Source organism: Hylobates moloch, unplaced genomic scaffold (assembly GCF_009828535.3).
Source record: "Hylobates moloch isolate HMO894 unplaced genomic scaffold, HMol_V3 SCAFFOLD_1, whole genome shotgun sequence".
NCBI lineage: Eukaryota > Metazoa > Chordata > Mammalia > Primates > Hylobatidae > Hylobates > Hylobates moloch.
The window spans coordinates 3,636,506-3,650,244 of NW_026652276.1; the positions used below are offsets into that span (position 1 = coordinate 3,636,506).

A 13,739-nucleotide genomic window follows, 5' to 3' on the forward strand; every position below is an offset into this window, starting at 1 on the left:
TAGCCTCTTCGGTGATCTTTGGTCTGAAGGGCTATGTGGCTGAGCGGAAGGGTGAGAGGGAGGAGATGCAGGATGCCCACGTCATCCTGAACGACATCACCGAGGAGTGTAGGCCCCCATCGTCCCTCATGTGAGTCTCATGTAGGAGGCCCGGCTGGCATTAACATCTCCTGGGTTCTCACTGGCATTTTGGACGGGCTAGTTTGTATTTACTAGAAAATCTCACACATCACTTGATTCTACATCAGTGATTCTCAGCTGGGGTTGATTTTGCTCCCCGCCCAGGGGACATTTGTCAGTGTTTGGGTACATTTTTGTCACAATTGCGGGAGGGCGTTGTTACTGGCATCTGGTGAGTAGAGACTAGGGATGCTGCTAAACATCTTGGAAGCACAGGGCAGCCCCACAACAAAGAATTGTTCAGCCTGGGATGTCAGTAGTGTCGCGGTTGAGCAGCCCTGCTGAGCGGGAGATGACGCTCCATGGCATGGCTCTGCAGCGTGTGTTACTCCTTACCAGCAACTGAGCAGCTTCTGGCAGAGAATATTTTTAATCCATGGCCTAGAAGATAAGAGTTGGAAGCCACTAATTAAAGTATGAATGGTGATCAAGGAGAGCTAGTAGAGATAATCAGGGCCCAGGAAGAACAAAAGTCAAAATGATGTCAAGGAAAAGACAGACAATGAAAAACTAGCTGCAACTATACAAACTAAAATGAAGCCTTCTGGATAAGCTCTTGGGCCTGGAGGAAAAGAAACCAGAGGGTAGGACATTAAGTTGGCTGTTAACATACATTATAATACATATTTAATAATATATATTACATAGGTTACATAATTCAGAATTACATAATAAATAGCTTACGTACCTTTACTGACACCAGCTGGTCATTAACATACAGTGTGCTGGAGCCGTTTGGGCTGATGGCGTTTGTCCCGTAGATGAGGTGTACTCATGGAGATGAGGTGATGGCTGCTGCAGAGCAGCTGATCATAGGTAGAGGGGACAAGATACACACCCATTGAGACAGGGTCTTGCTCAGCCTGGAGTACAGTGGCACAGTCACAGCTCACTGCAGGCTTGACCTCCTAGGCTCAAGCAGTCCTCCCGCCTCAGCGTCCTGAGTAGCTGGGACCATAGGCATGTGCCACCACAGCCGGCTAATTTTTTGAATTTTTTGGAGAGACAGTGTCTCCTTAAGTTGCTCAGGCTTGTCTCAGAGTCCTGGGCTCAAGCCGTCCTCCTACCTTGGCCTCCCAAAGTGCCAGGATTACTCACATGAGCCACCATACCCAGCCTGGGATTTACATTAAAACCAGGAAGGGGACCTCTGGAGCCCAAGAAGGCAGATCCTTTGAGTGTAAATTTAATTGGGAACACTAAATCATGCCTTGCAAATAATAGGCAGTAAGAACAGCTCTGAGTTATAAACCAGATGAGGTTTTTTTCTCATGGCTCAGGATGTCCTGAATTGAAAAGGAATTCCAAAAAATTGGAAAGAAAAGCAGCTCTCTAGAATAAATGTCATTTCTCGTAGGCATTTTTTTTTTCTTTCTTGAAATAGTTTATTTGATGTCTTTTATTCCATATATGTGGGTTTTCTGGCAAAATTTGAAAGGAGAATGGGAATAAGAGTAGTAAGATAGGTTTTAAAAATGAGATATTTAACATTTATTTGAGTAACAATTCTGTAATAGCCTCCCTGCTCTTACACAGTCATGTGCTGAATAACAACATCAAGTCAGTGATGGACTGCATATATGACGGTGCTCCCATAAGATTACAAATTTTGTAGAGATGGGGTCTCGCTATGTTGCCCAGGCTGGTCTTGAACTCCTGGCCTCAAGTGATCCTCCTGCCTTGGCCACCTCCCAAAGTGTTGGGATTAACAGGCATGAGCTGCCGTGTTCAGCCATAATACCATGTTTACTGTACCTTTTCTATGTTTAGGTATGTTTAAATAACACAAATACTACCAGTGTGTTACAACTGCCTATGGTATTTAGTGCAGTAACATGCTATACAGTTTAGCCTAGGAGCAGTAGGCTCTACCATGTATGTAGCTTAGGTGTGCAGTAAGCTACGCTGTCTTAGTTTGTGTAAATATGTTCTATGATGTTCACACAACAAAATCACCTAACAACACATTTCTGTTAAGTGATGCATGACTGTGGTTTGTACTGTTTTCCATAAATAACTTGATCTGTTTGTTAATGTTTAAAACCAAATCTGATTTAAATAGGAACGGAGTTCTGAATTTTAGTTTTGTTGTCGGTGAAAAATCAGAATTAACAGATCTTGATCTTTGAAGCAAATGTGAGTTTTAAACATTTAATGTAAAATACTGTGAAAAGTGTTACAGCTCTTTTAGAATATTAGACCTTTAGCAGGTCTTGTAGTCTTCACCAGAAACACTGCCACACCTACACACACACACGCGCACACACACACTGGTTTTTTTTTTTTTTTTTAGACAGAGTCTCGCTCTGTCACTCAGGCTGAAGTGCAGTGGTGCGATCTCAGCTCACTGCAAGCTCCGCCTCCCGGGTTCACGCCATTCTCCTGCCTCAGCCTCCTGAGTAGCTGGGACTGTAGGCGCCTGCCACCACGCCCAGCAAATTTTTTTGTATTGTTAGTAGAGATGGGGTTTCACCGTGTTAGCCAGGATGGTCTTGATCTCCTGATCTCGTGATCCGCCTGCCTCGGCCTCCCAAAGCGCTGGGATTACAGGCGTGACCCACCACGCCTGGCCCACACACAAGTATTTAAAAAAAAAAAAAAAAAAAGATAAAATGCTGTGAAAGTTACTTAAATATTTGTCTCAGTTAAAGCCTTTTTTTCCCATTTGTAACAGTGTGTGACTGGTGTCTTAACCAGTGTGACTTCCTCTGACTTATTAATGTTCACTCTTTGAGATGAAATTTAAAAGCTTTAATGGAAAAGTGTGGTTTTTGCTGTTGAGAATTTGATTAACTCTCAATTCATTCTTTCAGTACTCGGGTTTCATATTTTGCTGTTTTTGATGGACATGGAGGAATTCGAGCCTCAAAATTTGCCGCACAGAATTTGCATCAGAACTTAATCAGAAAATTTCCTAAAGGTGAGACTGAGAACTAAATCAGTTGATACTCATTTTGGTTATTGCTGTTTGGATGGCTATGTGAAGCAGTCAGATGTGTCATTTTGGCTTTATCAGAGAATCATTGATGAGTCTTAAAAGAGTGGTGCTGAGGAGTGGACTCCAAGGCTTCCAGGAGTAGCGGCCATGCAGGTGTGACTTAGAATGGCACTTCTCATGATTCTAAGTGATAGGCACCTTTTGTGAATTGTCTTTGGGTTCATTTAGTGTCTTGCCTTTATTGGAAAACTAGTAAAACCAACTTCAATTGGCACTGTGTTATATGTGAGGAAACAGAGATTGTTCTGGCTGGGCACGGTGGCTCACACAGCACTTTGGGAGGCCAAGGCCAGAAGATCAGTCAAGCCCAGGAGTTTGAGACCAGCCTGGCAACATAGGGAGACTCCATCTCTACAAACAAACAAACAAACAAAAAAAACCTAACTGGACATGGTGGTGTGTGCCTGTGGTCCCAGCTGCTCAGGAGGCTGTGGTGGGAGGATTTTCTGAGCCCCAGGAGGTTGAGGCTGCAGTGAACCGTAGTTGCACCATTGCACTCCAGCCTGGGTGACAGAGTGAGACCCAGTCTCAGAAAAAAAAATTAAAAAAAAAAAAAAAAGAAACAGGGATTGTTCTTAATCATGCTTGAAAATCAATTGATGTGCAGAAATTACAAAAACAAAATGGCCAGCCCTGGTGACCCACGCCTGTAATTCCAGCATTTGGGAGGCCGAGGCAGGTGGATCACGAGGTCAGGAGTTTGAGACCAGCCTGGGCAATGTGGTGAAACCCCATCTCTACTAAAAACACAAAAATTAGCCTGGCGTGGTTGCGCGCGCCTGTATTCCCAGCTACTCAGGAGGCTAAGGCAGAAGAATCGCTTGAAGCTGGGAGGTGGAGGTTGCAGTGAGCTGAGATCGCGCCACTGCATTCCAGCCTGGTGACAGAATGAGACTCCGTCTCAAAAAACAAACCAAAATGACAGTGGGAGGAGGATAATCTTCCCTCCTTGAGAGATTGTTTTCTTTTGGCCCTTCTGTAACAGGAGATGTAATCAGTGTAGAGAAAACCGTGAAGAGATGCCTTTTGGACACTTTCAAGCATACTGATGAAGAGTTCCTTAAACAAGCCTCCAGCCAGTAAGTATAACTTGATGATGAAGTTTGAGTGGACTGTGTGTGGTGTTTTCCTAAATGCATTTCAGTCTTCTGATGTGGTTTAACACTATTGCTCACTGTCTGAGAAGTGCATAGCACTCAGTAAGCTCTTATAACCATTAGCTAAATCTAAAACAGAAAAAAAGCAAGTGTCAAGGAAATGGTCCATTTTGAAATATAAGATACTTCCCATTGAGCTCTGAAAATTAGTCTCAAAGTGCTAGGCTGTTGGTGGTGACTGTGTTTCTGATGTGTTTCCCCCCAGGAAGCCTGCCTGGAAAGATGGGTCCACTGCCACGTGTGTTCTGGCTGTAGACAACATTCTTTATATTGCCAACCTCGGAGATAGTCGGGTATGTGGCTCTGGAGCCACCCACTTAGATGACAATACGTTTTATGGGGAAAAGACTTTAGCAAGTACTTGTTGAATAAGATTAAAGTGATGATGTCTGGTTGAAACCTTTCTTCTGGGGTTGCTGCAGAGTGTTCTGCTACAGTTTAACTTCTGGGTAAGGGAACAGCAGCTCAGCTAGAGGCCGTTTGTTCTCTGGGGAACTTACGCCCTATGATAGACTTGTGCTTTAAAACCCAGATCCCGTCTTTTTTGTTTCTTTTTTCCTCCTGTGGTTTGTGTGTGTGATGCTGTGGATCAGAATGTAATCAGTATGCAAGTAGCCTAAATCTTCTTTTATTTCCTTTCTCTGACCTTGGACAGTAATGAATGAAAAGCTTTAACCCCTGTCTCTCAAAGTTACTGTGATTTCAGAGTAACTTGAGAGCTGTGGCTGGAAAATACCAGATGAGGTGCCGTTCATCCCCTGAGCCCGGTCCCTGACTGAGGGAGAAAGCCCAGGGTGGTGTTCCCCCTGGTGACAGTCGTGGGGATGCTGTAAAGCCTAGAGGGTGCTGCTGCGGAAAGCTGGATGCAGACCCTGCCTCCTCTGCGTCAGTACCTTATGTTCTGTTCCATTGCCACTTTTTCAGCCGGCCTCCTTACTCCTTCAGCAGTTACAGGAACCAAGTGACTGTCCACAGTTAAGCAGCATCTTTAGACCTCTCCCCACGATGTTTGTGGGGGGATGATTCATCAAATACTAAGTGCTAGGGGTATGGCAGGGACTATAACAGATGACAGCCCCTGCCTGGTGGAGTTTATATTCTGGTGACCCTGTAGTAGACTGGCGCTAGCCCACATGTGTTTAGACCACATGATTTCAGAAATAGCAAGAGGAAAATTGGCAAAAAATAAAAAAAATAAAGACTTAGGAGTCAGACCCAAATTCGAATCCTGGCTCTGCTCTGTGACTTTATTGAGTTACTTATTCTTCAGTGCCTCAGTGTCTTCCTGTAAAACAGACACAGTGAGCCTGGCAGGGGTGAGAACACCTGGAGGCACTGGTGTGGACGGCCTGCCTGGCACTCGGCCAGCATGCACAACGCTTGCCCTCCTCTTTGCCTTCCGTAGGCTCATGGACATGTCTCTGGCCTTGTAGACTCCAGGCCAAAAGGGACCTTGATACTTGTTGAGTGCTTCCTTTCATGTCACAAATGTGACAACAGCCAGAGTGAGTGCTTGGCTGTAGTTATTCAGCAGAGTTTGCACCAGAGTTGATATCAAAACCAGGGGCGACTGTCTACCTAACTGTTGTGTCTTTGACACTTCTTTGCTGCTTGATTCTCTGAACTTATGTTTATCAGCACGAGGCTGAATGTGAAACTCCATTGTTAACTGTTTTCTTCAAATTCCATTGTTAATTGTTTTCTTCAACTGGTACCTTTAGATGCTGCGCCCACTGGATTTCATGACTATTGTAATCTCCATCTTCCCAGGCAATCTTGTGTCGTTATAATGAGGAGAGTCAAAAACATGCAGCCTTAAGCCTCAGCAAAGAGCATAATCCAACTCAGTATGAAGAGCGGATGAGGATACAGAAGGCTGGAGGAAACGTCAGGTAACCCAGGGACTGAGAGGAGCTCATGGGAAGGAGGGCTGTTGGCTGTAGAAGGGTCCCGAGACCTTCGAGGAGTAGAACTTTCCCTGTTACGTAGTCTTCAGTGTGACGAGGCTCTGTCTGAGATCTAACGCTGGTGACATAGGTAGGTGACTGTTGTAGATTTCACGTGTCCAAGTGGAAGGAAACTTGCCTCCCTACGTTTGCAAAAGGACAAATTCATATTTACCATTCACAGTGTTTTCTCTGTGCCTAGGAAGTTTCTTAAATACTGTCACTTGTGGTGGCAGGCGCCTGTAGTCCCAGCTACTTTGGAGGCTGAGGCAGGAGAATGGCGTGAACCTGGGAGGCGGAGCTTGCAGTGAGCCAGGATCACACCACTGCACTCCAGCCTGGGCAACAGAGCGAGACTCCATCTCAAAAAAAAAAAAAAAAAAAATACTGTCACTTTTCGCATTGAATAAGTTACAGTTTTAGGTGAATTCTCCAGAGACAAAATCTGAAGTAGTTAAGATGGGTTAAGTAATGTCTTTGGACTTCTTGGGAACAACTGGCACAGAGGACCATGTCTTACTTGGCTCTGTCTTTTGCGGTTTCATTTCACTCTCTCTTTAAATCTTTGAAAACCATATGTCTGCTCTGGTTTTATTATCTGCTTCTAGCCAAGGCAGCTAAAGGAGGGCATAAGTCTTTTCTTTAGAATTCCACTTCACGGACATTGCATTATGAATTAGACCAGGAATATTTTCTGGTTTATTGTACAGTTTGACTATTAAAATTTTATTTTCTGCCAGAGATAAGAGAGATGTCATCTCTTAGTATAAGACTGCACTTACCTGTCCTTTGAAGTGTAGTTTCTCTTCTGTTACTCATTTGGGGAAGCCTTTTTTATTGCTCCAGGCTGAATCTAGTCAGTGGTACAGGGAGGTTTCTGGAGAGTAGTTGGAACCCTTAGCGTTTGTTCAAAAAGCTCCTGGATTAGTAAGAAGCAGTTTCATTCACGGTTGCTGCAGTTTACGTGAGCAGTGATGGGATTATAGGCCTGGTTTCAGGCCTCAAGCAGTGCTGTTTGCCTAGTTTTTGCCACCGTAACTACGTCCTAGTAACTACTGTGGGCAGTCATGCCGGAGAACGTGACTCTAACATGAGGGTAAGCATCACCTCTTCTCCCCTTTCTTGTAAGTTTTACATTCATTCTGCTTTTGCCTGAACTCCTTGAAAATAATTTGATACTGACAGTCCTGTGGCTGAAAGTAAGGCCAGTTGTGTTGCAGTTGCTTCCTATATCCCAGTCCTTACCTATTTCAGAGAAGTATTTACATGCCTTAGAGAAATCATTTGACAATGTGGGCTTTGGGTGAATCCATCTCAGAGAAGGGGGGCTGCAGGCTAAGAGACCAGCAGCTTGGGTCTCTGCCCCTGAGCAGCAGAGCCCTGTTGTGGCCTGTTCTCCTGCCTGAGGCCAGGGCTGGCTCCCCCACTCTCAGCTTTTATTATTAAATTTTTCAGACATACAGAAGAAACTTTACAATAGTAAAGCAAACATTTCCAAATCTACTAGCAGTGAACATTGTGTCATGTTTAGTCTGTATAGATGTGTGTCAGGTTGAGCTGTTTAAAAGTTGCAGATACGATGACATAACACCCTAAATACTTAAGCATGCATCTCCTGAAGATAAGGACGTTCTTGACATAATTAATGAGAATTTTCACACCTAAGACAATAATATTTCCTTAGGTTATGTTAGGTTATCTAATATCCTGTCTATATTTTTATTTCCTGAGTTATCCCCAAAGTATCTTTGTTTCAAACCAGGGTCTAGTCAGCATTCATGCCTACCGTGGACTTCGCATTTCTTTTTCTTTTTTTTTTTTTTTTTTTGAGAGAGAGAGTGTCTTGCTCTGTTGCCTGGAGTGCAGTGGCACGATCACAACTCACTGCAGCCTTGACCTCTGAGGTTCAAGCGATCCTTCAGCCTCAGCCTCCCAAGTAGCTGGGACCACAGGCATGTGCCACTGTGCCTGGCTATTTTTTTATTTTTTGGTAGAGACAGGGTATCTGTCTGTGTTTTCCAGGCTGAGCTAAGTGATCCTTCTGCCTTGGCCTCCCAGAGTGCAGGGATTACAGGTGTGAGCCACCGCACCCTGCCAAGACTCATTTCTTACCAGGCTTTGAACCATGTTATAGGCCAGCAGTTGTACAGAGTCACCAACATTCTGAACCTGGGTGTTTTTTTACGGTGTTATTTCTGTATGTTTCCTATAAACTGGAAGTTAGGTGTAAGGCCTTCTTTAGATTCAGATGAGATGTTTTTAGCAATGTTTTATGGGGGATGCTGTATACTCAGTAGTCCTTCACTTCAGTAGGCACATAATGTGACCCTTAATTAAGTTGCCAAATCCCAGCACTTGGCTCCGGTGGTAACAGCCGGATGCTCCTGTTACCTTGTGTCATCAGCAAGTAATCTGGGGAGGTTCACTGGTATCTTGTGAATATTCTGTTTCCTGTCAACCTTTCACCTAATGGTCTTAGCATCCCTAAATCATTATTTCATCAGGAATGTCAAAGATGATTTTCATATTCTGTGATTCTTTTCACATGTATTAGTGGGCATTCTGTAAAGAAACTTCTTATTCATCATCAATAAGAGAACATCATAGATTCTTCTAAAAAAGCAGGGTCTATGTTTCATTCTGTCCTTTACCAATTTGAAAGGAAGATAGTCCACCTATAGTTGTGGAAATTAGTGTTTTTCTTTCACTCCTGCTTCTCTCCCTCCATCCTTCCTTTGTGAATCACTGTGTGCCAATTGACTACTCAGTGTGTTGTAGTCACAGTCATGGTGTTTTCGGCTGCTCACTTTATTTCAGATCTGGCCAGTGGAAACTCCTGCCGGCTGGTTCCTGTGTCTTTTTCATATGTGTATATTAATGTTTAAGAACCAAATCCAGGCTGAGCGCAGTGGCTGACATCTGTAATCCCGGCACTTTGGGAGGCTGAAGTGGGTGGGTCTCTTGAGCCTAGGAGTTCAAGACCAATTTGGCAACGTTGGTGAAACCCCATCTCTACAAGAAATACCAAAAAATAAAAAAGAGAGAAATTAGCCAGGTGTGGTGGCACACACTTGTGGTCCTACTCAGGAGGCTGAGGTGGGAGGATTGCTTGAGCCTGGGAGGCGCAGGTTGCAGTGAGCAGAGATCATACCATTGCTCTCAAGCTTGAGTAACAGAGCAAGACTCGTCTGAAAAATAATAATAATAATAATTGATTTACATCAGTGTAGGGAATACATTTTTTAAAAAAGAGCCCAAATCCATGTTCTCGGGTGCTCAGTTCAGTTGGAGTGTCATTAGCTCTATGTCCACTCAAGACATGCAGAACTAGGAGACACAACACATTTTAAATCGCAAGCTTGGAGTGCTATTTCTTACTCATATTTAACGTTACAGAGTTTTCTCTTCTTTGGTTTAATATTTGTAGCTCATTTCTCTTAATGCTAGAAATCTTGGTTCTTAACAACAGTGTATTTATTTGTTAAAACAGTCTTAGTATCAAAATTAACACTACTAGGGGAGCAGAGGGCTCACACCTGTAATTCCAGTGCTTCAGGAAGCTGAGGCAGGAGGATCGCCCCATGCCAGGAGTTTGAGAAAGCCTGGGCAACGCAGTGAGACCTTATCTGTACAGAAAATAAAAACAGCACCATGGAGCCAGTTCTGGTGGTGTGCACCTGTAGTCCCAGCCACTCGGGTGGCTGAGGCAGAAGAGTCACTTGAGTCTAGGAGTTCTAGGATGCGGTGAGCTAGGATTGTGCCACCGCACTCCAGCCTAGTTGACAGAGTGAGACCCTGTCTCAAAAAATAAAAATAGCCTAACTTCAGTTTGTGTTCCTTGCTGCTCTCTTGTCCTTAGAATATACCTCACTAAAGCAGTACTGTTGGCACTGTGTGCAAAAGTGAAATAACTGTTTTTACTGTGGTTATTTTGCCACTTTGGTTATTAATATTATTAGTTTTCCATTTATTCAGCTTATTGTTTTCAGTTTATCCAATTTATAAAGGGCTTTTTTCCCTTTGTAAATTACAGGGAGAAAATGAGAACCCCTGTGCATGGCTGGCGGGAATGTGAAATGGTGTAGCCACTATGGAAAACAGTATGGCAGTTCCTCAAACATTAAACACAGAGTTAGCATATGATCTGCAGTTCCACCTCTGGTATATACCTGAAAGAATTCAAAGCAGGAACACAAACAGATATTTGCACACCTTTGTTCACAGCAGCAGCATTCACTATGGGGAAAAGGGGGAAGCAACCCAAATGTTCATTGACAGATGAATAGATAAGCAACGTGTGAGATGTCTATATAACAGAATATTATTTAACCTCAAAAAGGAAGGAAATTCTGACCCATGCTACAAAATGAATGAACCTGAGGACTTTATGCTGAGTAAAAGAAGCCAGATGCGAAAAGACAAACACTAGGACTTCACTCATAGGAGGTACCAGTCAAGTTCACAGAAAGTAGAACGGTGGTTATTGGGGGGTGTGAGGTATGAATTGTGGGGAATGAATCGTGGGGTTAGTGTTTAATGGAAACAATCTCAGTTTGGGAAGATAGAAAAGGTTCTGGGGATGGATGGTGGTACTGATAACACAACAGTGTGAATATATTTAATGCTGCTGAACTGTACACTTAAAAATGGTTAAGATGGTAAATGTCATGTATATTTTACCACAATAAAAAAAATGAAAAACTCCCTATTGCATGCTTCAAAATCTAAATTGAGTAAAAAGACATTTAGAGATGTCATGTTTTCATCCCTGTCCCCTTCATCCTATTTCTTGATTCTTTCCAGTATTTCTTAACAAAAGTATGTAAATCTTTGTGCATTCTTATTTTTTTCTACTTTCTTACATTGAAGGTAGCTATGTAGCAGTGAATTTTTCTGAGAAGACAAGTTTTATTTTTATTTTACAAGGAAGGCAGCTGAACAGATGGGAAGTTTACATATAGCATTTAAATTTAAATGTCAGTACTGTGTGCCTAGAACTTGATCAAGTGCAGGCCTCTGATAACTAAAAGTAACTGTTCTAGCATTGTACCTTTGGTTATCTCTGTAGCACTCATTGTATTAATACGTTGGATTTAGGCATCCACCAGTCTTTGGATGGTCAGGAGATGGAGCTTCCACCTCCCAGCCTTAACTTTGCAAACAGCACTTGTGGATAGTCTGTTTATTGAGACCAGCTGTGTCTTGCTTTTACTGACATGCAAGAGGAGCTGAAGACCAAGCAGCTTCCAGCTGCCTTTAGCAGCCAGATTAGCCTTAAACACACCAGTAGTAGGATGTCTCAGTCTCACCCAGTCTCTCTCTCTCTCTCTCTCTGGAGAAAGAATTAGAACAGAAAATATCAACAAAAATAGCTAAGATCTGAAGACACTGTTGAACAGCTTGTCCCACAGTAGGAAAACGGTTTTCTGGTTGGCAGAAAACAGAAGAGAAATAAAGCAGCACAAAGCAAAAGTTGGAAGTGTGTAAGGGCAGGAGGCCAGTCCTAATGAGGGCTGGTACCAAGCGACAGGCAGATTGGCTTGGTAGACTGAGACTTAAAATGCTACTTACTTGGCCAGGCGCGGTGGCTCCCACCTGTAATCCCAGCACATTGGGGGGCCAAGGCGGGTGGATCACGAGGTCAGGAGTTCAAGACCAGCCTGGCCAAGATGGTGAAACTCCATCTCTACTAAAAATACAAAAATTAGCTGCCGCAGCAGCAAATACCTGTAATCTCAGCTACTTGGGAGGCTGAGGCAGGAGGATCACTTGAACCCAGGCGGCAGAGGTTGCAATGAGTCGAGGTCGCGCCACTGCACTGCAGCCTGGGCAGTAGAGTGAGACTCTGTCTCAAAAAAAAAAAAAAAAAAAAAGCCACTACTTGCTAAGCATTGTAATTATGGGAGTGGGGGGAAACTGAGGGAAGCGGAAAGAGAATGAACTTTGGGCAGTTTGTTTGAACTTTGAAAACTGGGCAACGGGGAGAACCTGCTGTGAAACAGACAGCTTTCTATTGTGTCTAGAGTAGTACAGGCTTTCTAAGAAATGGACATGGATAGAGTACGTATTGGTGGCATGCACCCGTAGTCCCAGCCACTTGGAGGCTGAGGAATGAGGATCATTTGAGTCCAGGAGCTTGAAGCTATAATGCGCCACCATGTCTGTGAATAGCCACTGCACTCCAGTCTGGGCGACATAGCAGGACCCTTTCTCTTAAAAATAAAAAAGAGTTCTGGTGAAATGGATAAAGCAGACTGGGAAGTACGAAGCCTGTGGGGCTGCTGGGGCTGAGTCCCGACCAGCTTCATCAGTGGTGATCCCTTTGAACTTGTACCAAAGTTTCCAAAACAGAGGCGGCATGGATTTACCCTTGTGTGATGCTCGATCTCAGAGTTGGGACTCTGTGATTGGCCTTTGTCGAACTGACAGGTAGTTGAATGTGCACATCGTACGTAGGACATTGCATTGAGTGTAGGCATAGTGCCAGGGCAGCTTGCCTCATCATTACCAGACGCTTTTCCTGGGATCCATCATTCTGCCCATTGTGCTTTCTCCTGTTACTCTAGCAGTTCAGTGAATGTAAGATTACTACTCTGTACGTGGAACTTTGAAAACAAGAATGAGGCCACATTACGCCTGTAATCTCAGCACTTTGGGAGGCTGAGGTGGGAGGACTGCTTGAGGCTAATTGTTTAAGGACCAGCCTGGGCAACACCCCATCTGTACAAACAAATTTTTTTTTATTTACCTGGACTTGGTGACACCTGTAGTTCTAGCTACTCAGGAGGCTGAGGTGGGAGGATCACTTGAGCCCAGCGAGAGCGATTGCACCACTGCCCTCCAGCCTTGGCAACAGAGGGAGACCCTGTCTCTAAAAAAAAAAAAAAAAAAAAGAGAGAATGAGAGATGGCAGTTCCTGTGCTGCTCATGTTTTCCTTCTTTAGACTTAGGAATTGTTTCACATTTTCTGTACTGTGTTGTGCAGTACCAGAAGCTGCTAGTAGCTACTTGGTCTTCTGGGACCTGCCATTGCAGAGGTGGTCATTGTAATCTTAATCTTGTTGAAACAGGATGGGTTTATGACTGGGATGGCCGGAATCCACACCAGACACCCAGTCACCTGGTCATGGGAGCAGTACTTTGTTGGCTTTTCATAGTACTTACACTGTGAGCTGCTTCCTGAAGTGGCACTCTTAAGGCCAAGTGCCCCACCCATCTTCAGTCCTCAGCTCTTCCCCGTGCACTCTGTTTCCTCTTGCTGTTTAACAGTTTGTATCCTAAAAGATCGCTAGGCTTTTTGCAGATACCAGCAGAAGTCTTTGAAGAAAAAAAAACATGTTTGTTACAGATACTGAACTGTGAGCCACTGAGAGGGTAACGGGGGCCCAGAGAAGGGCCAGGCTGAATTCTGCCTTTAGGACAGCAGCCCAGGAAGCATTTTCTACCATGTGCAGCCAT

The 13,739-nt window shown here is 43.9% G+C and overlaps 1 protein-coding gene across 2 annotated transcripts in view; it reads left to right on the forward strand.

Moving 5' to 3' along the window:
* The window catches only part of ILKAP (ILK associated serine/threonine phosphatase), a 33,220-nt gene that overhangs the window by 15,358 nt on the left and 4,123 nt on the right, over window positions 1-13,739 (forward strand). For both annotated transcript variants that reach the window (XM_032753282.2, XM_032753291.2), the window contains 5 exons: window positions 4-130; window positions 2,994-3,100; window positions 4,164-4,257; window positions 4,541-4,628; window positions 6,106-6,227. In XM_032753282.2, the coding sequence (XP_032609173.1) occupies window positions 4-130; window positions 2,994-3,100; window positions 4,164-4,257; window positions 4,541-4,628; window positions 6,106-6,227 (538 nt within the window). The remainder of the gene's footprint in view (window positions 1-3; window positions 131-2,993; window positions 3,101-4,163; window positions 4,258-4,540; window positions 4,629-6,105; window positions 6,228-13,739) is intronic.